Here is a 25633-nt window from a genome sequence, read left to right on the forward strand (position 1 = left end):
TCTACCTGGAATGATCGGAAGTTGGCCCAGCCGCTAGTCTGTCCCTTCCCCTCCTGGGACATAATGCCTCCATGAAGTTAAGGCCACCAGGATGAAAGCAGGGTCAGAGTTTGGGAAGCATGAGGTGGGGGTAAGTGGGTTTGGGAGAGAAACAGATGGGTGGGGGGAGGCTGATTAGAATAAAGACTGATGATCTTGGTTCAGCACCCTTGAGATGAGGGCAAGGTGACTGCAACAGCCAGAGTTTCCCAGAAGAGGACAGTGCTCCCGCCCCCCCCCCCCCCTTTACAGGGGGGTACCTCCTTCAGCCAAGAGCCCAGTGAATCCACAGGAGGGAAGTCCCACCCAAGTGTGGAAAAGTCTCCGTGGGCCCAAGAGTTCAGGAGGTGGGGAAACTGGCCCACCCTTGGTCCTCACTTGTGGGTGTATAAGCAAGCAGGTAGTGAGCCTCCTCTTGAGTGGGAGGTCACAGCCTGGGGGATTTCACCCTTTGGACAGGGATGGGCCCAGGGAGACAGCTGGAGAAGGATTAAGGTCAGCTTCCAGGAAGCTCAGTTGAATGCTCTGGACCCTCAGGCCTCTCACAGCTGACCCTTCCTGCAGGGCAGATGCCCCTTAGGCTGTAGCTCTGTGTGGAAAAGGTATAACTGAGCTTGCCAGATCTCACTCCCACTAGCATGCACTGGGACCCCCAAACCAACTAGGTGGAGAGGGGCTGGGCCCCCAAGTTCCGGAATGGAGGGTAAGGGCCATGTGGGGAGGGGAAGGACTGGAGGCACAGCCCCCAGGGTCCATGGGTGTTCCAAAGTCCCCTGAGTTACGGGTTCAGCTGATGTAGACACGGTGGAAGTCGTGGGCACCAAAGGCTGCGTTGCACTTGGGGCACTTCCTCTGGCGGGCCTCATAGCGGCCCCGCACGCACTCGAAGCAGAAAACGTGGAAGCACTTGGTAAGGACTGCATCCTTCTTGCGGGTGTTACAGCAGGGGCAGGTCAACCGCGCCTGGGCCAGGCAAAGGCATCAGCTCGGGACAGTCCTGATGGCCCCCAGACCCCAAGCTGACAGCAGGAGGTGGTCCAGGCTAAGCCCACCACACAGCAGACTGCATCTAACTCTCACCATAACCCTGAGAGATGGGGATGGGCACTCTCCGGATGAGGAAACTGAGGCTCAGAGGCCAAGGTCTCAAAACCAGAAAGTAGCAGAATCTGGATTCTAACCCAGGCAGTGGTGGCCAGTGGGCAACATGTTCTCCCCGCCCTGCTCAAAAGCCAATAACCCAAAGGCCCAGCCGGGACTCCCCTGCCTTGGGGCTTTATCTCTTGCCGCTCTGGCCTTCTCTGGCAAAAGCCCAATCCTGGCTCAAGCTGACGATCTACCTTCTCTTCATCTGCACCTGCTGGGCATAGCAGTGCCACTAGAAATCTCCCAGCTCCACCCTCAACTGGGCCCACCCCTGGTGCTGCCCAGAGATCCTGCTGGGTCCCTGGACTCACTCTTCTCTACGAAGAGTGAAACCTCCTGAAACATCTACCGGCCACCAGGTCTCATGTCCAACTCCAGGAATTCCCTCAACTCAACATTCCCCGACATTCTTCCTCTGCCCCACTTGACAGCCCAGGCCAGCCCACACCCCAGCATCACCTCTTCCCTTAGCTGTCAAACCATCCTCGTCAAAGTCCATCTTTTCTGGAGAAACCCTCCTCTGCCTCCCCATGGCCTCCCCCAGCTACCCCTGCCCCTTCAAGGCCAAACTGCAGGCTTCTCTTCCTTTATCATTTAAGCTTTGAGATTCCTAAGGGAAAAGAATAACCCACCCCGTATCATATCACAGACCCTCCCTGGGTGACCACAGTTCTATTTGGCTTCCACCATTACCTCTGCCTGCAGACAATCCTCCAACCTCATCATCCAGAAAGTCCTTCTGCTTCGAATGCCTTGCCAGCCTCCCAAAGGCACATTTTCAACATCCCTGAGATACAACACTGTCCACCAACACCTACTCCTTTGAGGTCTTCCTAATCCTACCATATGCCACTAGTTTCTCCAATCAGGAACCCAGGAGCTCTCAGGATCTCCCTTTCCCTCACTCCATGAATCAATCCATCCCTGAGTCCAAGCACTTCTGCCTCCTAAATATCTCCTCACCTCTTCTACTTGTCTCTAACACCCAAGGCTAGCTCCCTACCAGTTTTTGCCTCAATGACTGCAACTGCTTAAGAGATTTCTCTGCCTCTAGTCTTTACCCCCTCTAGCCCAAATCCAGCCATATAACTCTCTGGTTTAAACCCCCTTGATGTCTCCATACTACCTACAGGATAAACCAAGCGTCTCAACCTGACTCACCACACCCTTCAGGATCTGACACTGTTCAAGACCCTCAGCTTTCCTGCTCATCACAAAACCTACATTCTGTCTTCCAATTACAGTGTCCAGCAATCTGTGCTCCAGCACACCGCTCTCAGTGAAGGACCTCTACCTTTCCCTTTGCTGGAACCCTCTCATCTTCATTACTCACAGTCAACTCTCATTCTTCAGGTTCCCTTGGAGGACATTCCTTCCAGGAAACCTGCTAACCCCCAGAGCTGCCGTGGGGTTAGCCATCACATCGCTCATCACTGAGAATATTGGCTGCTTCCTTCAACAGACGGTCAGTTTCAAGAAATCAAAGACTAGAGCTAGTTCCTAGCCCTCCCACACCTGGCCAGGCACTGTGCCTGGCATGAGCACATGTACATTCGTCAGCTGTTTGATTCTCCATAACTAGGGCCCTGCCCACCTTTTTTATCTAACCTTATTTCTGGGGTCCCCAGGCTATCCACTATAGCCCTCGCCAACTCCCCATCTAAGATTCCTGGGTTGTTGGGGCACAACTCAGCCCCACGGCCCCACCTTGTACTCCTTGATCTCCTCCTGGAGAATTTCATCGGCATCTGCGTAAACCTCCACCTTCCTCTGCTTCTCCAACTTGCGCCGCAGTCGGGAGATGTCCTCCTGGGGCAGGAGAAGGGCTAGGCTAAGTGCAAGGGTCCTCATCTTGAACCACCCGCCCCTAGGCCACATCAGTGACCCTGAACAACCCTGTCCCTACCCCATGCACACACCTGAGCCCTCTTGAGGTTGAAGCTCTCTTTCTCGCGAGCGGCCCGGCTCTCTGCCAGGCAAGGCTGGATCTCTCGCAGCCGCGTCTGTACGTGCTCCAGCTGCACCTTTAGGTCCTCGGCCAGCTGGGCTGCTTCCACAGCCTGGGGTAGGTGGAACAGGTTAAGGGTGGGCTCGCCTGAGCCTGGCGAGTCAGGCATGTGGAGCCATGGTCTACAGATGCCTGTGTCAAACATTCCAGTGATTCCTGCTCTTGGGATCAAGTCCAGGATCTTCACTGGAGCTAGTTCTGCCTCCTGACCTCTCCACCTTCACCTCTATCTCTGCAGTTCCTGACACGCTCACTTCCTACCTGCATAACTCTCTCTCCTATCTCTGAACCTCCACAGGGCTCTTCTCTCTTCTCCCCTCAACACCCCCAACACACAGGTTTCTTTCCAGTGGCTCCCTCAGCCCTCAGCTTACATGTCGGTTCTGGAGACAGGCTCCCCCTGTTTTTCTTTCACAGCACCTTAGTTTCCTTCACAAGATTTACTGGAATCTGCAGTAACATATTTTACCTGTGGGATATCTGGCTATCTACCTCCTCAAGACTGAAGTTCCCATTTCCGGTAGGACCCTCTTATTCCAGGTTCTCTCTAGCACTCAGTGCCGGGGGTACATGGCAAGGGGATGAATTATACTGCTTTAATGAATCAATTAAATGTGGGGGGGGGGGAGGAAGCACAGTAGGGAAAACAAACTAAAACTAACATTGATCTTAAGCCTTTCCCATGACCTAGACATTCCAGAACTTCAATTCAACTATGTGACAGGAACCAGCATCCCTACTTTACATCTAGCCAACTTAGTGCTCAAGATGCAAGTTCTGGGGATGCCTGGGTGGCTCAGTCAGTTGAGTGTCAGACTCTTGATTTTGGCTCAGGTCACGATCCCAGGGTCATGGGATCGAACCCCACATAAGGCTCCATGCTCAGCATGAAGCCTGCTTAAGATTGTCTCTCTTCCTCTGCCCCTCTCCCCTGCTCACGTGCTCTCAAAAAAAAAAAAAAAAAAAAAGGTGTGTTCTGGAGCCAAGGAGATCCAGGCCCCAATTTCAGGTCCACTCTTTCTTGAGCAAGTCAGTTGCTCTGCCTGAGCTTCAATTTCCTAAGTTATGAAAAACAGATAACAAATACCATCTTACGATTGTTATAAGACCAAAATGCAACCCAGCATAGACAGGCCTTAGCACAGGAACTAGAACACAATAAGTATTGGAGACGTGAGCTGGGCCGGGAGAGGAGGTAGAGCAGGGCTTTAGCTGTGAGCCACCATCCCAGGTTGCTTTCTGCCCTCGGGCCTGGCCTCACCTTCCTTTTGTTGAGCTCCAGGGCCTGGCTGCGCAGCGTCAGCTCCTTCTCTACACCCCCGAGGCTGCCCTGCAAGGCCCGCTCTTTTTCCTCCAGCTTCTGCACGGTCAGCAGCTGGGCATCCACCTGAGGTCAGGGGTGGAGACTCAGTGCTAGGGAGCTGGTGCCTCTCCAGCTCCACCCTACAGCCCAGGGCTGCCATACCTGGGACTTGAGGCCAAGAACTTGCTCGCCCAGCTCATCCTTCTCCTCCCGCAGTAGCTTGTGAATCTGGTTGGCCTTGATCCGTTCTGACATCAACTTAAAGTTGGCATCATCCTTCTCCCGTAACTGCTGTAGCAGCCTCCCATTTTGTTCCTGCATGTCCTCAAAAGCCTGACCCGTCACATCCATCTCCGACAGCAAAGCCTCTTCTTCCTGCAGCAGGTGGACAGGGACAAGATGGAAAACGGAAGATGGACACGATGATCGTGGGCAAACCACAGGAAAAAAGGACTGATCACAGAGTGATCCCAGAGCATCTGCTAGGAGTACCCATCAAGGAGTTAAGGGTATCCCAATATTCAGAAGCAGGGGACCACAAGGGGGTCATACCTGCTTGGTAGCACCCAACTTGCGCTGCAGGTGTTCGATCTGTTCCTCGGCTTGCCGAATGCGCCGCAGGGCGTCCTCATCAGCAATTTTCTTGCTCTCTCTTCGGTCCCTCTCCTCCAATTCCCGAATGCGGCCTCGTAGTTCATCGACCTACAGCCACCAGAAAGAAAGAGCTAGCTCTTCTCACTGCTTCCTGCTGACCTAGGGCCCTGCTCTAGTCAGAACCCCCCAGGGCAGCCTCTGTGTATGCCCCACAGGCCCTACCTGCCCTCACCTCAGCCTTGGCCTTGCGTTCGGCTGCCATGAGCTGCACCTTATCCCGCTGTTCCTTGGGTGCTGACTTGTACATGTCCAGCAGCAGCTTCATCTCCTTCTGGCTTTCCTGGGCCTTCCTGGAGAAGCACAGGAGGAAGGCTTGGTGACTGGGGCCGGAGGCCACTTTGGCAGGGGTGGAAAGGAGACAAAAACAGGGTCTCACTTGAGCTCTGCTCGGAGACCTTTAAGGAGTTCTGACTCCTTCCTCTTGGCCTCCTCCACCTTGGCCTTCTCCCGATCAGCTCTTGAGAGAGCTGAGGCTACAGATGGGGGTCCCAGGCCAGGCCCTTCCCGCTCCCGAAGCTCCCGCTTGGGCCTGGCCTCAGGTTCTCGGCTCCGGGAGGAGGGGCCCTGGGACCCAGGAGTTAAGGCCTGGGAATCTTCCTCAGAGGGGGCCAGCTCCTCTTTCTTTGCTGAGGAGGCAGCAGTGGTGGCACCAGGCACTGAAGCCACCTCCTTTCTGCTGTCAGGGGCACTGACAGGGCCTGGCCCACCCTCTTCTTTCCCTGGGGTTGGGGCACTGAGGCCAGAGTCCTCTGGGTGGCCCAGGTTCGGAATGGAGTGGGTTGAGCCACTGGCCTGGGCCCGGAGCTGCAAAGATAAAGAACAGGGCTGAGGTGAGACAGTGCTTACTGGGGTCTAGCCAAGGCTTTTCCGAGGCATCCCCTTCCTCACCTTGCCAATCTCAGCCTGCACTTCCCGCAGCTTCCGCTTGTATCGCTGGGCATCCCCCTTTAGCTGGTGGTTGTGGTTTTGGAGGCTGCTGATCAGGTGGCGCATCTCACGGTTGATGGGCCCTGGGGAAGGGTTGGAAAGTAAGGGGTTAGACTGGCCTCTGGGCTAAGAGCCCAACTCCTCCGTGGTGGGAGAAGGGGAGCCAAAGCCATCACTCCCATTGTGAAGGAGAGGGAAACTGAGGCCCTGTACGGAGTGTGACCTTATCAAAGTAATAACCTAGGCTTAGAAGAAAACTCTCAAACCTCCTGTTTATGTTATTTCTGTTAATGTAGACTTTTGGTATTTCCAAATTTCCTTCAAAGGAGCACACGACTGTAACATTCATCGAAGTAAATTAGTCTGATTCTTTCATATTTTTAAATAGATGTCATCTTCTGAGTTTCATTTCTCTGACCTCCCCATCCAAAACCACAATCTTCTAACACTTCATATCTTTCTCCCCTGCTTTATTTCTCTTGATATATTTGCCACTATGTAACATACACCTTCTATTTTTTACTTTGTTGTCTTTCCCCACTACGCTACTAGGCCACAATAGCAAACATGCTTTGAATTTTGTTTACTAATATAATCCCAAAGCCTGGAAGAGAGCCAGATTTAATACATCCACAAATGAACGAATACCTCCAAGAGAGAGACACTGTAAGGCCAGAGAACCACAGACAGGGCCAACAGCTCATGTTCTGGCTGTGCCTGCTCCATCAGCCACCTCAGCTGGTTGTGACCCTCACTGTGCCCTTGAGCCAGGTGCTATGATCCCTGTTTTGGCCAGGGACAGGAGGCTCTGCAAAAGGAAGGGGCTTAACCCCTTGCATCTGGATAAGCAGTAGCCCCCCACCAGGGACCAGCAATCCCAGATAAGGCCCCACCTCCACCCCGTCTTCACCACATACCCGCCTGCTCGTTGGCCGCCAGGTTCTGTTCAAACTCGATGCGCAGCATCTCGTACTCCTTGCGTACCTGGGCCAGCGTGTCCTCCAGCTGGATAACCTCTGTGCGCAGCTTCTTCTGTAGCCCCAGCTCATCGCTCTGTAGGTTGAGGTGTTAAGGACCCATACAACCCTTTAGCCCCTGGCAAACCCCTCTCTTCTTCCCCCCCACCTCAGGCCTCAGTGGCTTAGGAAGAATTTATTCCCAAGGGATCCCTGGTAGCACACAAGGCCTCCAAAGGCCCTGACCCTAAGGTCTGTTCCAGGGCCATACCTCCATGTGCTCAATGTGTCTCAGGTGGGAATTCTTGGTAGCCAGCAGCAGACCCCGGGCCTCATCAAGCTGGGTCTTCACTTGCAGAGACTCATTATAGAGCAGTGAGAACTGAGCCTGCAACATCCGGTACTCCCCCGTTTCCCGCACCACCTCCTCAGGAAGGCTCCGCAGGGCTACCTAGGAGCAAGGTGCCCAAAAGTGATCAGCAGGAGGATTCAGGGCCCAGCAACTACCTGGCAGGCTCAGGCCCTACCAGGCCTAAATACAGCCCACCTTGAGGCGCTCATTGGTCCGCACAGCCCCCTGAAGCTCGGCCTGTAGCTTCTCCAGCTCTGCCATTCGGCTGTTGGCCAATTCCTGGTTTTCTTCCAACTCTGCATTCAGCATCTCAAACTGTGGAGCGGGAGGGACTATGGCAGGTAGGGCCAGGCCAGAATGCATGCTTCCCTCCCATCCCCACCACACGGGGACAATGATGGATTCTGAAGCCCTAAGGACAGGCCAAACCCAAGCACTTTCCTAAGGGCTCCCAGGTAAGTGGGAGAAAATACTGCACGGTCAGTGCTGGCAACCAAGGCTGACAGGGAGTCAGGGAAGGCTTCCTGAAACACCTGAAGAAAAAGCTGAAATAAAGAGTTCACAGGAAACAATGACCCTCACAGGACCACAAAATAGTGCAACGACCAAGAAGTCATAGAGCCCGCTCAGTGAGGCCCTTCTTCAGCTACCCAGCTAAGAACGCCAGTCAGCTCCAACATATTTCCATTGGTCTCTTTTCTATGCTTTTTCTTTGAGGCACTTATCGCCACCTTATGTACTACGTACTTATTTGCTCCCTCAACCAGAACCCAAACTCCAAAAAAACCTCTGATTTCTGTCTATATTGTCCTCTGATATGCCTGCTTCCTAGCAGTCTCTACCATTTAGCATTCAACAGTATTTACTGAATATGTAAACGAATGAGACAAAGCAGCATGAGTACAGGCAAGGGCCTCAGAGACCATGTGGGTGGTCTGTCCTTAATTCTGAGGGAACGTTCATGGGTAAGGTAGATAAAAGGTTATGGAAGGGGCTGCCAAGAATGGCGGCTGCTCACCTTCTGCATGCTGAGTGTGATCTGGCCCCCCTGGAAACCTGAGGAGCTCCCAGACACATAGTAGCCAGAGTTGAGCTGTGGAGAGACAGATAGATGGGAGTGGAGGAGAGAAGCAAGACTCCAAGTATTTAGCCCTGGCTCCATCTGACCCAGCACCCTAGCCCCACCTGCTCCAAGGCCTCCGCCAGGTGCTTATTGAGTTTCTGCTCACGCTTGCGCAGCTTCTCGATGTCCCACTGCAGGTCCTCCACCGTCGTCTCCATCTCTAGCACCTTGGTCTCTGCTGACGTCACTTTATCCTGGAGCTCAGAATACTAGACAATGATAGGGAAGACGCTTAGAGCAAGGGACTTGGCTCCCTGAGATCCTGGGTGCCCATCTAACCCAAATCCTGCCCCGGTTTTAATCCCACCTCCAATGAGATGCGGTGGTGCTTCTCCTGTAGCTGGGTGGCCAAGTCCTGCAGTCGCCGGTTCTCACGACCCAGCTCCCGGGTGCGCGCCCGAGCCACCTCACTGGGGGGCTCGCTGTCCCCTGGGAAGGCAGGGCTCGGGTAAGAGCGAAGTCCAAGGCAATGGGGCAAAGTACTAACTCATTCTGTGAGCGCCCATGTGATCCACCAGCTGTCTTGCCAATCTCTCATGACAAAGCCAGGAGTCTTTATCCCCACTGTACAAAGGAGGAAACCAGCTCAGAGAAGAGAGCCATTTACTGAGAACGCCCAGGCTAGAACAACAGGACTAGGGCTGGGAGAAGCCTGTCAACCTGCAAAGCCAAGGCACTTGCTACTATGCCTTGCGGATCAACAACCGCCACCAAAATTTGCGCAAAGTGTTCCAAAGAGGTCTCCAGCTGGAAGGCAGGGGCCCCATAAGCATCGACAACTCCTCCCACCCATCTCTCTAGAGTTCAACCCCAGGAATCAGAGCCAGGGCCCCATCTACAACCGACCCCTTTCCCTGAGAACGTGGCTGATTTATTCCTTGGAGAATTATGGCTGCCTCTGGGCTTGGGGCATTGAGGGGATATAATCAAGATGCAAATGGGGGTAGACACCCATGCGATGGGGAAGGAAGAACCAACCTCGGCTATATACTCGCTGACAGAGTTCCTCCACCCGGCGTTGTAGGCGGTCTGAGGCCTCTACGACCCGGGACACAGCTGCCTTGGAGAACTCCATCCGGCCCTGCAGCTGGAGCTCCACCTCCTCACTGCTGCTGGCGCCCAGTGCTACCACAAAAGCCAAGGCTGGCTCACTGAGAGGGGGCCGCGGCTGCACCGGCAGAGGCTCTGCGAGGGATGGACAGACCTTTGTGAGGATAACAGCAGCAATTACCACCACTCCATACGATGTTCCAGCCTGAGCCCTTCACTCTACGGCTCACTGAATTGACACACGCAATGCCTGTAATACACTGGTATCCCCATCCTCAAAGTGATACAACTTTATTTCAGAGAGATAACTTATTCAAGGCCACAGAGCTCCCAAATCACTCTTCAGGGAAGCCTTCTCCATCTAAATTAGAACCACACACATGTGTGCATACACTGATTCCCTCTCAAGGGCCCCTGTACTTTTTACTCATGGCTTAAAATCACTTCCTCCCTGAGGTCAGGGCCAACGTTTCTTCCTGTCTTTGTTTCTTCTGAGGCTGTACCAGTACTCAATGTTAATAGTTTTCAACTAAATGAGTGTCAAACATGACACGCACTATGAACCAAGTCACTCAGATTCCAAAGCCCGGGGCCTGGGGTCTTATCCACTGGACTTTTGCCACCCAAACATGAAATCAGGTGTGTGTGTGTGTGTGTGTGTGTGCACGAGTGAGAAGACAGGCGGGAAATTCGAGAGACTAATATAAAAGTCCCCTCCATTCCAGGACCTTTCTTAGCTTAACTAAGCTCCCCAGATCCTAGGGCTCCGGTCCTACCCCTCAGCTCCAATGTCCCTGGCTCTGTGACAGGGGTCTCATCACGTGTCGGTCCCTCCTGGGTCCCAGGCGCCTCTGTCCCTGAAGACAGTTCCCCCTGGCTCTCATGGTGTCGGAGAAGAGCTTCCACGGTTTCATCCAGCTGAAGGGAGAAAGCACCAAAAATGTTACAAATCCCTCAGGTGCTTCCCAGCATGATACCCCTTTTCCCAGCAGAGGAGTCTGAGGATTGGCAGCAGGATCAAGGCCAGGTCTTGGAAAGCAGAGGGGCGTCCACCTGGGCCCAGTAGCGATTGACAATGAGAAGTGTGGCATCGTCTGTGGCCTGCCGCTTCTCCAGCTTCTCAATTCGTTCTCGGAGTTCATCTTCACAAGCCTGTCGCTGTTCCAACCGCTCTGCTAGTTTCTTGTTCTTGAACTGCAGAACCTTCAGGTCCATCTCCTCCTACCAAGGAAAACAAAGGGGCCAAGGAGAGGGTCAAGCAGGGCCCAAGAAACCAATCACAGAGAGAAACAAAGGAGAGCAACTGGAATGGAGAAGAGAAAATCCCCAGACTAACCGCTAACAGGATTTAAAGAGGCTCAGACACCCACAGAGAAAGCATCTTGGTTGTGAGTTCTACTACTACCTCTTTCTAACTCTCAAGTCTTTGACAAGTCATATGCCCCCTGGGAACATGTTTCCCTTATCTGTAAAAGGAAGGCAAAAATCGTGTCCTCCGTTTCCTTCAACAGTGTGTTCTGTAAAGTGAACCGTGCCAAGCTTGGGCAACTGGGAGTAAAATTCTGGACGATTTGGACGGAGAACAAAGATGGGAGTCTGGCAAGTTGTGAGGACTGGGGCAGGAGCCACGAACCGTGGAAGAGATGCCCCCAAGACGAATGGGCTCTATGAGCGTGGTTGTGGTCTTCTCTTCACGGCTCAGCTTCTTCTCTGGGGGCCCTGAGCCCCCGTCGCCGGCGGCGCGTTTGTTGCCGGGTCCAGACATGGCCGCGGAGACGAGGAGCGGCGCAGGGTCTCCCGAGGGACGTCGGGCAGGCGTGGGTGGCACTTCTGTCACCTGCAGAAGACAGAGAGCATAGATGTGGAGGCTGCCAGCGCTCCGCAGCCCCAAGCACCCCCGCACACACCTGCTGGATCTCGCCCCCGCCAGCCCCGGGCCCCTCACCTGCAGCAGGATCAGCCTAGCGCCATCTTGGACTTCACCGGACGTCACCGGCCTCTTCAGCCCAGAGCGCAAGCGCCGCAGGCAATGCCGGATGTGGCGAAACTTCATTTCCTGTTTCTATTGGTCGCGTTTTGTCCCACCTCTAGGGTCCCGTTTGGTTTCTTTCTGAACACCTCCTCTTTCTCTCGGCGATTGGCCAGTAAACAGTTCCCGTGGTAACTGACACCGCACTTACATTCCCTAGTCCTAAGGGCATCGCCTGCCTCAGGTCAGCCACTTTGAAGGGAGGGCGCGGGGGCGGGGCTTGAAACTTATTGCGCATGCGCATTCTCTTCTTACTGATTGGCGCGCGCCCTACACTTCCTCCCTCCCTCCACAAGCTCCCTTAGCAACGGTCGCCGTTGAAACGGAGGGAGACGCCCCCTGCGGATTGGCTGCACCCTGTCTTTCTACGGCGCCGATTGGCTGAGGCGTCGCTAGAGAGCCAGGCCTTGGCAGTCGCTGCCCGAGGACCGGCGTTCCCAGGACCTGGGCGGGACAGAGCCAGTGGTGACCCACGGCAAAGAGGAGCGACGAGATGATCCGTCAGAAGTCCAGCCAATTCCTAGGACTGAAGATGCCGTCGGAGCTTGAACAGTCCTCCGAACTGCAGCGGGAACCCGAGAGGGAACTCACTTCATTGGATGAGTCCGTCATGCGGGTAGCAACAGGTGTGCGGCCTGAGTCCGGCACCGCGGCCTCGGTAGAAGCGGATGAAGATCCTGCAGCCAACTTGTTCCCGGTGAGGGCGGGACAGAGTGGTCCGCTCATGAATGTTTGTAAAAGGGCTCCCCGGCAGGGCGCCACCCGCTGTTATGTTTATTAAAGTTCAAGACGTTTCCTGGGTGCCTTGGTGAAGAGGCGGGGGTGTGTAACTCCGACTGTTAAATGCTCATGAATGGTACTTAGGGCCTATCAAAGCCTGGCCTGCCGGCGTTGCTCGTACATAATCTTTAAGATGAGAAGGCAAGTTAGCGGGTTCTTAGGCCAGCTGGAGATCCGCGACAGGTCAGGGACTGGGGCCAGGGACAAGCTCTGCCTGCCCAATCCGCTTTCTCTCCGCAGCCGCCGCTGCCCCGGCCCCGGATCTGCATGTGGTGAGTGTGAAGAGCCTTGGGGAAAAAGTTACACTTTACATTTGCATTATTCTTCCCCCAAAGTTCTGTCAAACAGCTAGAGCATTACCCATTTTACAGATGAGGAAACTGCAATTACCCAAGATGACTAGATCTCCAGCTTTCCTGCCTCCCCAGTCCAATGAGGGAGGATGGGAAGAAGGGAGCCAAAGACTAAGGATGTAAATGGAATATCAACTGCTGTGGAGCACTGTATAAATGGGGACACTGAAGCCACATGAGGAGTGGCAGAGACAAGGGCTTAAATTTCCTAATCCTTGGCTTTATAAACGAAGAGGACCAAAGGAGTTCATTTAAGCCATATTCCTTATTTGAAGGTGGAGAAAGTTGGATCGAGAGAGAGTAGTGGAAGGGCTAATCCTCAAACTCAGGTCTCCTGATTCCCAGTTCAATGCTCTAGCCATCATAGCCCTGCCAGGAGACTAATGCACAATGGCAACCAACACCTTTTCACCTCTTTTCTTACAACAGGAAGTACCTGGACATCCATTCCATGCACAGGCTGGAGAAGACCACCAACACTGAGGAGATGAGGGAGTATGGGGGGATGAGGGAAGGGCAGAGAAGCTGTCTCCTGGGGAGATTGAGAGGGCTGGGCTGGGAGGGCGGGAAGAATGCCCAACTCCAGAGCATGTGGTGCATCGGTGTGGGGAGGCTCGCTCATTCCTTCCTCTCTCCTAAGGGTGCTAGCTGAGCTGTTGGGGCTAGGCTCTCCTGAGCAGAGCCTGCGGGATGCCATCATCCTGGACCTTTTCTCCCATGCACTCATCTTCTGCCGCCAGCAGGGCTTTTCACTGGAACAGACATCAACAGCTTGTGCTCTGCTCCAAGATCTTCACAAGGCCTGTGTGGGTGAGAGGGTCAGGCTACCTAAGGGTTTGAGCCCAGGGGACAGAGGAGACTGGGATGGCAAAAGTGACCAAGGGAAGCAGTAGTTCCCTTGGAATCTTTGGATTCCCTTGGAATCTTTGTTCTGTCATTACACGCAATATGACCACACACAAGTTGTTTCAGCTTTGAAACCGTCCATTTCTTTATATACAGCACCAACTTCATGAGACTGTTCTGAGAAATATTGTAATAGATGTAAATATACACACAGTGCTCAATAAAACAGCTCCTCCTCCACCACCCCCCCCCCACTTTATTCTTAGAACTGTGTTTTTCTGCACAATGTTTAACAAGAGGTGAAATTACACTATTTCTCATTTTATCGTATGTCACTTACAGACAGGACCTTGTTTGTTTTGTTCAGTGCCCTAGAACAGTGCACGGGGTACTCGGTATTTGTTGAGTGAATTACTGAAATAAGCCAGGACTTAAACCTAGATTTGCTCACTTCTAAAGTGCAATAAGTAGCTGGTGAGTGAGTGAAATGAATGAATATCAGGGAGGGGACTCACTGTCACATCTTGCTTTCCCCCCTCAGCAACCCCCTTGGGCAACGTGGAGGAATGTTACCGCTACTTCACCAGTGTTCTTTTTTGCCATGGAGTCAGGGTCAGTTCCTCTGGAATGGAATCTTCAGTCTCCCCCCAGATAAAGTCTAGCCCAGTCTCCTACCCTCTCTCACACTCATCACCCTCATCTTTCTCTGAAGGCTGCAAGGGGCTCTCCCTGCTCCTGGACTGCCAGGCACTTGGAGAAAAGGTCAGGGTTCCTGGGGGTGGTCAGTCCCCTAACTCCCAATCATCCCCACAGCGGCCTCCCTTCAGTATCAACCTCTTTAGGGAGGAACAGCTGCTTGCCCTGGCAGATTATGTGGTCAACACCTACTTCCGCCACTTCAAGCTCTACAAATATGTCTTCACACCCCAGGTACAGAGGCCACCTCTCATCTCCCCCTTTCACTCAGTGCAGATGCCCTCCTCTCAGCCTCCCTCCTCCTCCCTCTTCCCAGGTGAGGCTGGACCTATCTTTGACTTACATAGGGCTACAGCCGTCTGAGCTCTGGCCAGAGGATGAGACAGGTGAGGAAGAGGGCTGGGGCTAGGGCTGGGGCTGGGGCTGGGGCTGAAGCTGAAGCCTCTTCCTGCTTCTGGCCTGCAGAGAAAGAAGGCGAGGAGGTGGGAGAGCAGGCAGTCACCCCACAGGAGGAGGAGCTGGAAACAGTGGTCCAGCCAGAGCAAGAGCCAAGTGAGGAGCTGGAAGGGTTAGGTTCCCCTGTGACTTGGAGCAAGTATAAAATGAAGGGGTTAGACCACATCAGGACTTCAGGTCTGTTTTAGGCACAGTGTCCTTTCTCCAAATGATTCCTTACGCAGAAATTCAAGATGACAAACCAGGTAATAAAAGTGCAGCTGCGGGGGCGGGGGGGCACAGAAGAGGAGCTCCAGAAAAGGATAATTATAAAACCAATGACAGTAACAACCAGCACACATTTAGCAGTAACAGGGTGCCAGGCAGGCCCTGTGTTAAGCATCTTACATTTAACCCTCCCTCAGTCCTAGGCACTAGGTGCTAGCACTATCTACATTGTACAAGGAGGAAACAGAGATATGCAAAGATTAAATCACCTGTGTAAGGCCACTTATCTGCTCATCAGCAATCCAGAGAGTCCAGCATGACCAGTCCACCCACCTCTCTCCACAGAAGGGCTAGTTGACCTTTCCTGAACTGAAGCCTTTCCTGATTGCTACCTGTGTAGCCCCAGGTGCACCTTGGAGGTTGTGTTTGCCCAGCTAGGGGCAATCCCTCAGCCCCATGGCATCTCTGCTGACCTGCCCCTTCTTCCTTGCCCTGCAGGCCAGGTCTCCATCCTGCGAGCCTACATCAAGACCCAGATGAGCAAGGAGCTGGGGCAACTCCAACAGCTGATAGAGGAGCGGCTCAAAGCCAGCGAGGAAAGGCTCAACAGCAAGTTGACCATCCTAGAGCGGCCCTTCCAGCTACCTCCTGGCAAAGGCAAGAACAAGACCAAGTGACCCCCAGCATTTTCCCCAATAAAGGCCTGGGGCAGAGCAGCCCCATCCCCGCCCCCCCACCCCTCCTGAGCACCTTCTGGGCTTCCCCGCTGAAGCCAGACAGCAGACATAGGGCACTGGCTCTCTCGGGCGTGCAGCAGATTTTATTGCAGGTGCAGCACAGGCAGCATTGACAAGGCTAGGCATGGTGTTGTGAGCAGCAGTGCCCTTCCACCTTAGCTCTGATCCCAAAGCCCTGGCTGGTGGGGACAGGTGTACAGGGCTGGTCTTTATGGTCATATATCAGTGGCGGCATGGCCAGGCAGGGGGGCCTGAGGCCAGAGCCCGTAAGGGCTGGAATGATAAAAATCCTCCTCCCGGAGAGTCCTGCTTTCTGGGGGTCCCCTGGGCTGAGGTGCTAGCCCAGTGCCAGCATGGTGTCGTCCTCGGCGATAGCAGCAGAGTCCCCCTCTTCTTCAGGGCCCATGATGGGAAAAGGCCCAGGGGGCTGGTGCTGGAAGAGGGCTGCTCGGTTTTGTTGCTCACCCTTCTTCACCCAGTGCCCATAGAGCCGGAAGGCACAGTTGTCGATGAGGCGCCGCACCGGCCGCAGTGCGTAAGGGTCCCTCAACAGTGCACTCTTGGTCAGCGGCCGGACACGCTGGGTGCTTAAGGCCACTCGTCCAGCAGCCAGCACTGTCCACACTGCCACCTGGGAAGGAGAGGCAATGTGAGCTCCAGTGGGGCATCCACCATAGGAGAATGATCATGGGACAGAGGAACAGGCCCAGATGCTGACACTCTCAGGCTTACCCGGAACCGCTGGCGGGGGGTGAAGTTCCAGGGTTGGCTGCCTTCACAGCGCTCAAAGAAGGGATGCTGTAGGGCTTGCTCAGCTGTCAGGCGCTCCTCAGGATCTACCTGTAGCAGCTTTGAGATCTAGGGGAAACCCCAGAGCATGAGAGGCAGCTCTTGGGCCTCCTTCCTCACCCTCTCATGGCCCCAGCTCACCAGGTCTTTGACGGTGTCCGAACGGTCATCCCACTCAGGTGAACTAAACTGGTACTGGCCCTCCATGATCATGCGTAACATCAGGATCTGGCGTCGGTGCCAGAATGGTGGCGAGCCAGCCAGGAGTGTAAACAAAATCACCCCACAGGCCCAGCTGGGAAAGAGACCAGAGTCAGGCAGGGCTAGGCAAATGTGTTGAAGGACAAGACACAAAGGAGAAAGGAAGGCGGGGGAGACCATAAACTCACAGGTCGACCTCCTTGCCATAGCCGGGGTGGGTTTCATCCATGGAGCATTTAAGGATCTCTGGTGCTAGGTACCCTGGGGTCCCACACAACTCTGGGGAGAGAGAGCTGAGATTGATGGATGCCACCAGACCCCTAACTCAAGGGCCTGTTCAAGGGCCCCTAACTCCAGACCTCTGCTGGAGCCTCAACGCTGCCAGGACCATAAGTGTTCCCATTCTGCTCCTGCCTGCCCTCCACTGAGGGCAGTACTAGACCCGAACCTTGCTGCACAACCCAAATACCCACCAAGGTTCCTTCCTGGGGAAAACCTCATTTTTGGATGGACTTCAAAGTCTTCCCCAAGCATATCATTTGCCACCTGCAACCAAACCTACCCACTCCTTACACAACTTTGTGCCACGTTTTTACATGTATAACATAAATGGAAAGCAAAACTTCAATCTTTTCTACGTTCCTTTCTGCCCAAGTGGACTCCTCCTCCTATAAACTCTATTCTGTGTGGCAGGATCACCACTCAAACCAAGGAGAACGAGTGGGAATATAGGATTTCTTAAGGCACATACTGAGTAAGTCCCTTGTTTTTTTAAAACCCTTCCTTGGCTCCCCGTTGTGGTCTCGGGCTCAAGTCTAGACTCCTAAAGCACAGCCCTCCACGACTTGATCCTATTATTGATCCTAGCTGCTTCTATCACTTCAGGTACCAATTCTTTCATCCCAGCAACTGCCAAACTGTATTCCATGACATACTTCCAGGAAATCTTAGGCCTACCTCATTTGAAAATGACTCTCCACCCATCCCCACCCCAGATCAGGAAGCCCACTGTGAGATACATACAACGCTTTGCACCTAGAGGATACTTGGCAAATGCTCACTGTCTTTTCCTCTTTGCTTGGTTACCTGGGTACTCAATTATCAGACCCAGCTAACCAGCCTCAGGTCTGGGTGTCCTTCCCTCCCAAGCCTTTTAGGGCACCAGGACCCCTCACCTCGAAGCTTCTCGCCAGGTTCCAAGTGGCAGGAGAACCCAAAATCTGAAAGTCGGATCTGCATATTGTCATCTAGGAGAATATTCTCAGGCTTCAGGTCTCGGTGCACAATGTTGTTGGCATGGAGAAAGCTCACTGCTTCCAGCAGAGACCTCATGATGGACCTGAGGGAGGTGCAGTCTCCTCCTCTGCTTCTCCCTGCCCGGCCCCACCCCGCCCCCTGCTCACCCCACCGGCCGCAGGCTCAGCCATTACCTGGTTTCCTTTTCTGAGAGGGCCACCTTCTCTGTGAGATAGTCAAACAGCTCTCCCTTCCGCATCCTAAGGGATAGGAGGGATTGGGAGGTAGGTGTACCTTACAAGCGGCTGAGAAAATAAGCCAGTGGCTCACAGAAAATACCACGGAAGAGGCCAGTAAAGAGATTCCTCTTAGACAAACAAAGGGTCTTGAGACAGAGTGCTCCAAGAGTGAACTGGATGCCCGGGGCAGCTTGGCCCAGGGTATTGGTAGTTGAAATATATGCACTGTGCCATGAGAGGGTTATTTTAGCAAGAATAAGTACCTTCTTGCAACAATTATTTTATAGGAGGTCCTTATTATGTAAGAGTAAACTCGAAGAAGACCTTTTAAAGTGAATCTAGACCATGACCAAAATTTTACAGTTAACAGTAGTAAAAAGTTGAATAGGACTTTATTTTGAATTTTGCTTATTTTATATTGTCTTTAAAAATTGAGGTTATTAACTGCAACTCTGCATCAGTCCTTGAAATCCGGAGTTGACTGGGGGCATATCAGTGTTTTGCAACATTGTGTGATGAGGTAACAGACACTTCCTACCTCCCCCCCCTCCCCGCCGGCCAACTTTTGCAGAGGGTCATTTCTGTATGAAGACTTTGTGAATTTTTTCCAAGGGTCTCTCTTAAATATTTGCTATTTAAACCATTCTCTTTTGAGGTACCTTTGCACTGCTTTACATTATATTTTCTAACATCTCACACTCAGATTCAGACTACCCAGAAAACGAATTGACGGGCAGAGTCAAACACCATGTAAGGTGGTAGGGTGTTAAACAGCGAGAGACAGATGAGCAAGAACCTGCTGATAAGTGGCCAGCTCTTAAAACAGCCTTTTCTTCCCTGCTAACGTTTCGACCATGGGGGACTGGGACAGTGGCCCCTTGGGTCATGAAGACCCTTTTTAATTGGCTGGTCACTAACATTCTGGAAGAACCTGCCCAATCAGGGCACCCAGGGAGAGGGGCCAAAGCCAGGAGCACAGGAAGGTGTGAGCAAGGTAGTCTTAGCCCACTGCGCTGTCAGGCTGGGGCCACGCGTGCAGGGGAGGAGGAGGCTTCTCAGATCAGGGCAGGGAGATACTCACAGATCAAACACCAGGAACATGAAGCTAGAAGACTCGTAGGAATCGATGAGAGTGACTGGGAAAGAGGCAGAAAGGTAGAAATACGGAGATGGAAAGGAGCGGATGCATGTTATAGGGGCTTTCCACCCCAAGGTGGCAGTGGGCTGTTACTGGGAAGGAAGGAGAACCAAAAGGAGGCAGTAGGGACCCAAAGGCTGGCCACACTTTGAGGTGGAGCAGAGCCATGACGAAGGGAGCAGAGGCATGGAGGCAGTGTGGGGGGAACGGGGCTATGGGCAGGGCCAGCAGGAGGTGGCTGTCAGCTAACAGGAGCAGGGAAGGCAGCCTCACTGATGTGGGGGTGGCCGGCGACCTGGCGAAGGATGTGCGTCTCTCGCCGCGTGGCTTCTCGCACCTCCTCTAGCTGTTCGGGGCTCAGTCGCTCAGCTGTCACCTCCATGATCTTCACCGCAAACTCATGGCCAGTAGCTCGATGAACACAACGGCGCACCACGGAGCTCACTCCTCTGCCAGAGTAAGACAGCACAAGAGTCAGGCCTCCTGCTCTGTCATTTTCACGCAGAGTGGTGCCTCGGCATCCTCTTACCCACTGCACCAGATTCCGAAGATCCATCTGGGCGACAAGGCTGCCTCCCGAGGAGCTCGCTCTGATCTACAGTAGCTTCACAGTAGCCTCAGCAAGCAACCTGGATACCCAGCAAGGTGCAACACAAATCTCACAGAGAAGGCAGGTGGAGGTCCTGGGTTTGAACCCAGTTTCTGCCACTCCCTCCGTGGATAAGCCTAGGCAAGTCTTTTCCACACTGAGCTCCAGAGCCTGCCTCTTGCTTGCCCTGGAACCCCACAAGGAGAAAGTGGGAAGAAATGACCTAAACTTCACTCCAAATTTTACTCACACTTCGCTGATTACCCCACCCAAATCCCAAAGTTCTCCTAAAATACATCAAGTGCAAGGGGCTCCAAATAAATATTGGACCATTGACTGGAAGACCAAAGTTGTGAATTAGGAGACCTTGGTGTAGGCCCCAAATTTGCCACTAATTAACCTCCATGTAACCTAATGACCTAAGGTCTCTGGGCTTCCACTTTGCCGGCTCTGAAACGTGGCCAAAAACATCTTGAAGAGATGTTGAAAAACATTAAGGAGATAGAAGCAGAAAAGCCCATTTGGCATGGTGAAGAGAAAGTCTTAGACAGGTATTTCATTGCTGGGAATCTGTCACCAATTGCATATGACCCTACAAGTACCTCAGGCTAAGTGCAAATCTCTCCAAGATCGGCCCTCACACCACATTTCCTATGTTGGTTCCCTGGCTGCCCTCCACATAACTTTACTGCCGTGCTCTCAAGGCTTCCTCGCCCTTATGTAACTCCCTTTGCTTAGAATGCCTGTCAACCACATCTCTAGTTCCATCAAGAGATATAAACTATTGACCCTCTGGCCAGGTGCGCTGTTTGGTCAGCGTATTCTTGTTCTTTTCAAAATGAATTCCCATCTTAAGTGGGACAAGACCCGTCCAGCTGCCGCAGTGCTCCCCACACCTACTGCCTTACTCTTGGCCACTTCACAGTTTCACTTTCCTGATCTCCACTAAATGGCAATGCCATTCAACCAGACTCCCAAGCTAGAAATCTTGGTACAGTTCTTGGCTTCTTCCTCTCCTTCACAATCCACCACATGCAACCAGTCCACTCCATTCTGTGTTTTTTTTCAATTCTGTTTCCTACTTCTCCACCCCCATAGCTGTTAACAGCCTCCCCACCGATCTCCCTGCTGCCAGTCTCAGCCACTGCAACCCATCCACCACATTGCTTCCAGAATGAGCTTCTTATGACAGTCCTGTCATAAGAATCATGTCATTCATTGCTGAAGTTTTCCAGCTTAAATTCCCTAACAGTTCCCTCATTCCTTAGTGGGACCCCCTAGAACAACTGTGCTCTTTTGAAATGAGACCTAAGAATTCCAACCTTATAGTTAACTGTGGAGTGCACTTAAAATTTTTTTCTCTCCATACTGCATCCCTATTACCTGCAAGATAGAAGTCAAATCCCAGTCCCTTCACCCATCACTCAGAAATGGTCTCAGTTTCTGTTCAGCCTCATCTTTGGCTATTACTCTGCTATTCAATCTTTATTTCAGTGACTTACAACTTATCAATTTCTAGAATGCATCAAGCTCTTTTAAAGCTTCATGCCTGGGGCGCCTGGGTGGCGCAGTCGGTTAAGTGTCCGACTTCAGCCAGGTCACGATCTCGCGGTCCGTGAGTTCGAGCCCCGCATCGGGCTCTGGGCTGACGGCTCAGAGCCTGGAGCCTGTTTCCGATTCTGTGTCCCACTCTCTCTCTGCCCCTCGCCCGTTCATGCTCTGTCTCTCTCTGTCCCAAAAATAAATAAACGTTGGAAAAAAAAAAAATTAAAAAAAAAAAAAAGCTTCATGCCTTTATACATGAATAGACTGGTACTCTGGGAAAAGTCATTCAGTAAAAGTATGCAGGTAATTTACTATGCAGGGAAAAGACAGTGGAGACCAGGGATGATGCTACTACTGTAATGCCAGAATGAGATGACAGGGGCCCTACCCTCTGACCTGCTTTCTCCAAAATGGGTCTTTCTGTACCCTGTGGCAGTGGAAACACTGTCCTTCCCTAAGGGTTCTTCCCAGCCTTGGTGAGTCCTCCCTTATCTAGTCCTGAAACCCTATGTCAGCTTAGGACTTGGATTTCAGCTCACTTCTCTGCCAGGCACTCTCTCCCCACTGATGACCTCCAACCAGTCCCAGGGGACTTAAATACCAACTGTGCAATTGGCTCCTGCTGCACTGTCTCAAACCTTGAGTCCTCTCCAGAATTCCTGATCCCAAAGGCCTTTGTGACATCTCCATGTGATATATTTTAAAAGAGTCTGAACAAATCTAATAGCCACACCCCTGTCTGCTTTCCTGGCCTGGGCAGCATGGGTCACAGCAGACCATGCCAACCTTCCAGAGGCACATTCTTTTTGTGCTTTTATTTCTAACTCACAGGTGCTATCTTGTATCTTAGTCTCCCTTACTGACTCCTCCTTCTGTAACCCCTTAATGGTGACAGGCCTCAGGGCCTAAGCCTAGGCCCCCTTTCATTTTTATTTTCTCACCAATTACTATCTATATGCTAACGCCTCTGATTTATTGCTCTAGCCCAGCTCTCTCTCCAATTCCAGACACATGTACCCACTTGACAGCTCCAGGTAGATATCTCAAAACTTAGTATTTCCAAAATGGAACTCCTGACTTGCTTGCCCCTGCCAGAAATCTGATCTTTCTCACACTTCTTCATTTCAGTAAACAGTACTCAGGTGCTCAAATCCAAACCTGAGACGTTACTCTTGTTTCTTTCCGTTTCCCTCATGGTCCGTAACCAGTCTTTCAGGAAACTATCAAGTCTCTCTTCAAATCATCACCTAAATCTATCCACTTCTCCCCATCTCTACCACCGCTCCTCTATTCTAAACATCACCATCTCTAGCCTGAATCCATCAGTAGCTTCCTAACTGATCTCTACACATCTACTCTTGTCCTTTTCCTATCCATTCTCTACACAAGAGCCAGAATAACGTTTTTTAAATGTAATAACACATTTGTGTTGAGCACTTACCATATGCCAGGAAGTGTTCTAAGAGTTATCATATTAAGGGGCACGTGAGTGGCTCAGTCGGTTGAGTGTCCGACTTTGGCTCAGGTCATCATCTCACAGTTCGTGAGTTCGAGTCCTGCATCAGGCTTGCTGCTGTCAGCACAGATCCTTTGTTCCCCTCTCTTTCTTCCCCTCCCCTGTTCGCACACTCTCTCTCAAAAATAAATAAAACATTTAAAAAAAGTGTATCAGGGCACCTGGGTGGCCCAGTCGGTTGAGCATCCGACGATGGCTCAGGTCATGATCTCACGGTTAGTGGGTTTGAGCCCCACATCGGGCTCTGTGCTAACAGCTTGCTCAGAGCCTGGCACCTGCTTCGGATTCTGTGTCTCCCTCTCTCTCTGCCCCTCCCCCACTCACTCTGTCTCTCAAAAATAAATGTAAAGAAAAAAAATTTTTTTTTAAAGTGTATCATATTCTTTCCATCCTCACAGCAAGGTAGGGTCTATTTTTATAAACCAATCTAAATGCAGAAACTGAGGCATGGAAAGTTTAAGTTCCTACCCCCAAATCAAAAATATGTAAATCAGATCATGTTACTGCCCTGTTTGAAACCACCAATTTCACTAGAATAAAATCTAAATGTCTTATCATGGCATAAATCCCTACATAATCTAATGTCCATTTACCTCTCCAACTTAATTTCCTCCACCTTGTGCCACTCTTACTACATTCTAGCCACCATGATCTTCTATCTATTGCTTGAACAGGCGCTTTCTAGCCTGAGCCTTTGCATGTGCTGTTCCTTCTGCCCCAAATATATCCTATTTCAGCTCACAAGCTGTTCATTCCCATCCTTCAAGTCTCAGTCCCATTAATTACTCTCATTCCATCATCCCAGCATATGATGACGTTTATCTTGTTTTTGTGTTTATCCTCCATCTCTACCACTAGCATATACTCCAGGCAAACAGAAAACCTGTGGGTCTTGTATTCCTAGTGCCTCAAAAAGTGCACCCAGCACACTATACATGCTTAGGAAATCTTTGATGAGTAAGTGTATCTGCACTGTCTCTACAAGTGAGGCCTTCCTTCTATTCTCTGCATGCTGAACTCCTATTCATCCTTCAAGACCCAAATATCCCCCTTTAGGGGGAAGCTGTGGTTTTATCAGCCCCATCACACTATTTACACAGCCTGATACTACTTGAACGTTTTTTGTGTCTCTTTCAGTCACTTCATTTGGAGGACAAACAACTCTTCTACCCTCCCTGTGCTTAGCTTCATGTCTGGCCGACAGTAAGTTACTTCAACTATGCTTGCTGAACACATAAATGTGTGAATTTGGAAAAAATGGAGGTTGGCTCAGAAAAAGAGTTTAGTCACCAAATGTTGCTCCACTAACCACTGTTCCTTCCCATTTAGAACTATCCAGCCCTCAAATGGAATCGTGTATTCTGGCTAGGACCTCATCTCTCTGGAACTCTGTCTCTCTGGCTGAATGAAGCCTCACCTGCCAATGACGTCCTTAGGGTCGTACTTCTGGTAAAACTCCTTGGCCGCTGCCCAGTCGGGCAGCTCATCCTCCGGCCCCACGTCCAGCGTCATTCTGAAGGTGATGGGGGCCTGTGTCGAGGAAACGGAGGGTAGGGAGGGCAGTGAGGCCCACAGGCTCTGGGAGGACACACATCGCGGCTCGCGGAGGCGCAGCCCTTGCGGCTGGGGCGCCAGGATCCTGGGGGATAGGGACGGGGTGGGGGAAGGATCAGGACTGGGGAGACCCTTCGAAAGGGCCTAGGGGGCGGGAAGGGTGGCAGGGCAGGGAGGGGGATTGGGGAGGGGAAGGGAAAAGGTGCTAAGGAAGAAAGGAAGGGGCACACGGGCAGGTGGCTGTTGCTGCGCAGGCGCACTTGGGCGGGCACTGGGAGGGGGCGTGGGGTCTCGCGCAGGCTCACCCGCGGGTGATGAGAGAGAAGCCAGGGTCAACGCGAAGCCTCTCCGTCCCGGGTTCGCCTCCAGTTCCTTACCTTACTCCCAGGGCGGCGCCGGCAAAGACCTCAGGCCCCGCCCCCATCCTGTCGGCGAGTGGTCAGAGCCGCCTGAAGACTGAGCTTCAAAATCCCTTCCGATTGGAAGTTCGTAGTCGAATAGGAAGTGGGGAGTCCCTAGGCTGGCGCGGGCGTTGGAGCTCGGAGTTACCGAAAGCTGCGACGCTAGGGCGGGGCTTCAGATGCAGCCAATTAGTGCACAGGATCTGCTGGGGACAGCAGGGGGCGGAGCTCGTTGTCTAGAGGGCTTGGAGGCTTCCAACAGTACCCGGAAGTTAGGTTTACCCGGAAGCGTGGCTTCTGGGTATCTGGGTCGCGGGACTAGCTGCGTCTCAGGTTCCCGGACTTGGTCATGGCCCCTTCCTTTCCTTCTAGCATCACTATCTGAATTTGGCTCTTTTTTAAACTTTTATATTGGCAGCCTGGCAGCAGGAATGCCTGCTTTGAGAAGTCACTTCCCTGCTTTTAAAAGGCTTGGAGTGGGCGCCTGGGTGGCTCGGTTGAGCATCTGACTTCGGCTCAGGTTATGATCTCAGGGGTTTGTGAGTTCAAGCCCTACATTGGGCTCTCTGCTGTCAGTGCAGAGGCTGCTTAGGATCATCTGTCTCCTTCTGTCTCTCCTCCGCTTGTGCACTTGCTCTCTCAAAAGTAAACACTTAAAAAAAAATGCTCAGAGCATGCAGCTTGGACCCCCACGTGCCGCTGGGTGAGGACTTGGACGAGTCAGAGCCTGTCAACCAGAAGAGGCTTCCTAGTCCTCTGGTTG

General features: G+C 52.4%; 3 protein-coding genes across 14 annotated transcripts; 1 reads left to right on the forward strand and 2 right to left on the reverse strand.

Moving 5' to 3' along the window:
- Positions 1-529: 529 nt before the first annotated feature.
- Positions 530-11761, reverse strand: RNF40 (ring finger protein 40). The gene is made up of 20 exons (XM_025920118.2): positions 11504-11761; positions 11192-11395; positions 10612-10779; positions 10335-10476; positions 9487-9693; positions 8816-8937; positions 8571-8717; positions 8404-8478; positions 7581-7700; positions 7305-7484; positions 6995-7130; positions 6039-6160; positions 5527-5954; positions 5323-5440; positions 5049-5198; positions 4659-4871; positions 4455-4580; positions 3105-3245; positions 2893-2994; positions 530-1002 (listed from the first exon to the last, which is right to left on the reverse strand). Exons 1-20 carry the CDS (start codon positions 11609-11611, stop codon positions 826-828), a joined length of 3186 nt encoding a protein of 1061 aa, XP_025775903.2. The 5' UTR covers positions 11612-11761; the 3' UTR covers positions 530-825.
- A 117-nt stretch (positions 11762-11878) lies between these two features.
- Positions 11879-17280, forward strand: CFAP119 (cilia and flagella associated protein 119). 11 transcript variants are annotated; one of them, XM_086692378.1, is made up of 9 exons: positions 11883-12284; positions 12608-12639; positions 13150-13215; positions 13361-13530; positions 14108-14178; positions 14380-14496; positions 14579-14648; positions 14728-14830; positions 15424-17280. In XM_086692378.1, the coding sequence occupies exons 1-9, from the start codon at positions 12081-12083 to the stop codon at positions 15773-15775; spliced, it is 1185 nt and encodes a 394-aa protein (XP_086548504.1). In that variant the 5' UTR covers positions 11883-12080; the 3' UTR covers positions 15776-17280. The 11 variants fall into 11 exon arrangements, with proteins under 11 accessions (XP_086548494.1, XP_086548500.1, XP_086548495.1 ...); XM_086692375.1 differs by having other exon boundaries at positions 11884-12284; positions 13361-13526; positions 14409-14496; positions 14728-14814; positions 15424-15729; XM_086692371.1 differs by having other exon boundaries at positions 11885-12284; positions 14728-14814; positions 15424-15727.
- On the reverse strand, positions 15726-24987 carry PHKG2 (phosphorylase kinase catalytic subunit gamma 2). Of its 2 annotated transcripts, none has more exons than XM_025919595.2 (10): positions 24847-24987; positions 24333-24445; positions 19539-19714; positions 19209-19263; positions 18083-18148; positions 17828-17991; positions 16841-16931; positions 16593-16746; positions 16395-16520; positions 15726-16293 (listed from the first exon to the last, which is right to left on the reverse strand). In XM_025919595.2, the coding sequence occupies exons 2-10, from the start codon at positions 24425-24427 to the stop codon at positions 16000-16002; spliced, it is 1221 nt and encodes a 406-aa protein (XP_025775380.2). In that variant the 5' UTR covers positions 24428-24445; positions 24847-24987; the 3' UTR covers positions 15726-15999. The 2 variants fall into 2 exon arrangements, with proteins under 2 accessions (XP_025775380.2, XP_025775372.2); XM_025919587.2 differs by having other exon boundaries at positions 24775-24976.
- Between the last annotated feature and the right edge of the window lie 646 nt (positions 24988-25633).

The sequence above is a fragment of the Puma concolor genome, chromosome E3 (genome assembly GCF_028749965.1).
Source record: "Puma concolor isolate L17-30 chromosome E3, mPumCon1.1.hap2, whole genome shotgun sequence".
Lineage (NCBI taxonomy): Eukaryota > Metazoa > Chordata > Mammalia > Carnivora > Felidae > Puma > Puma concolor.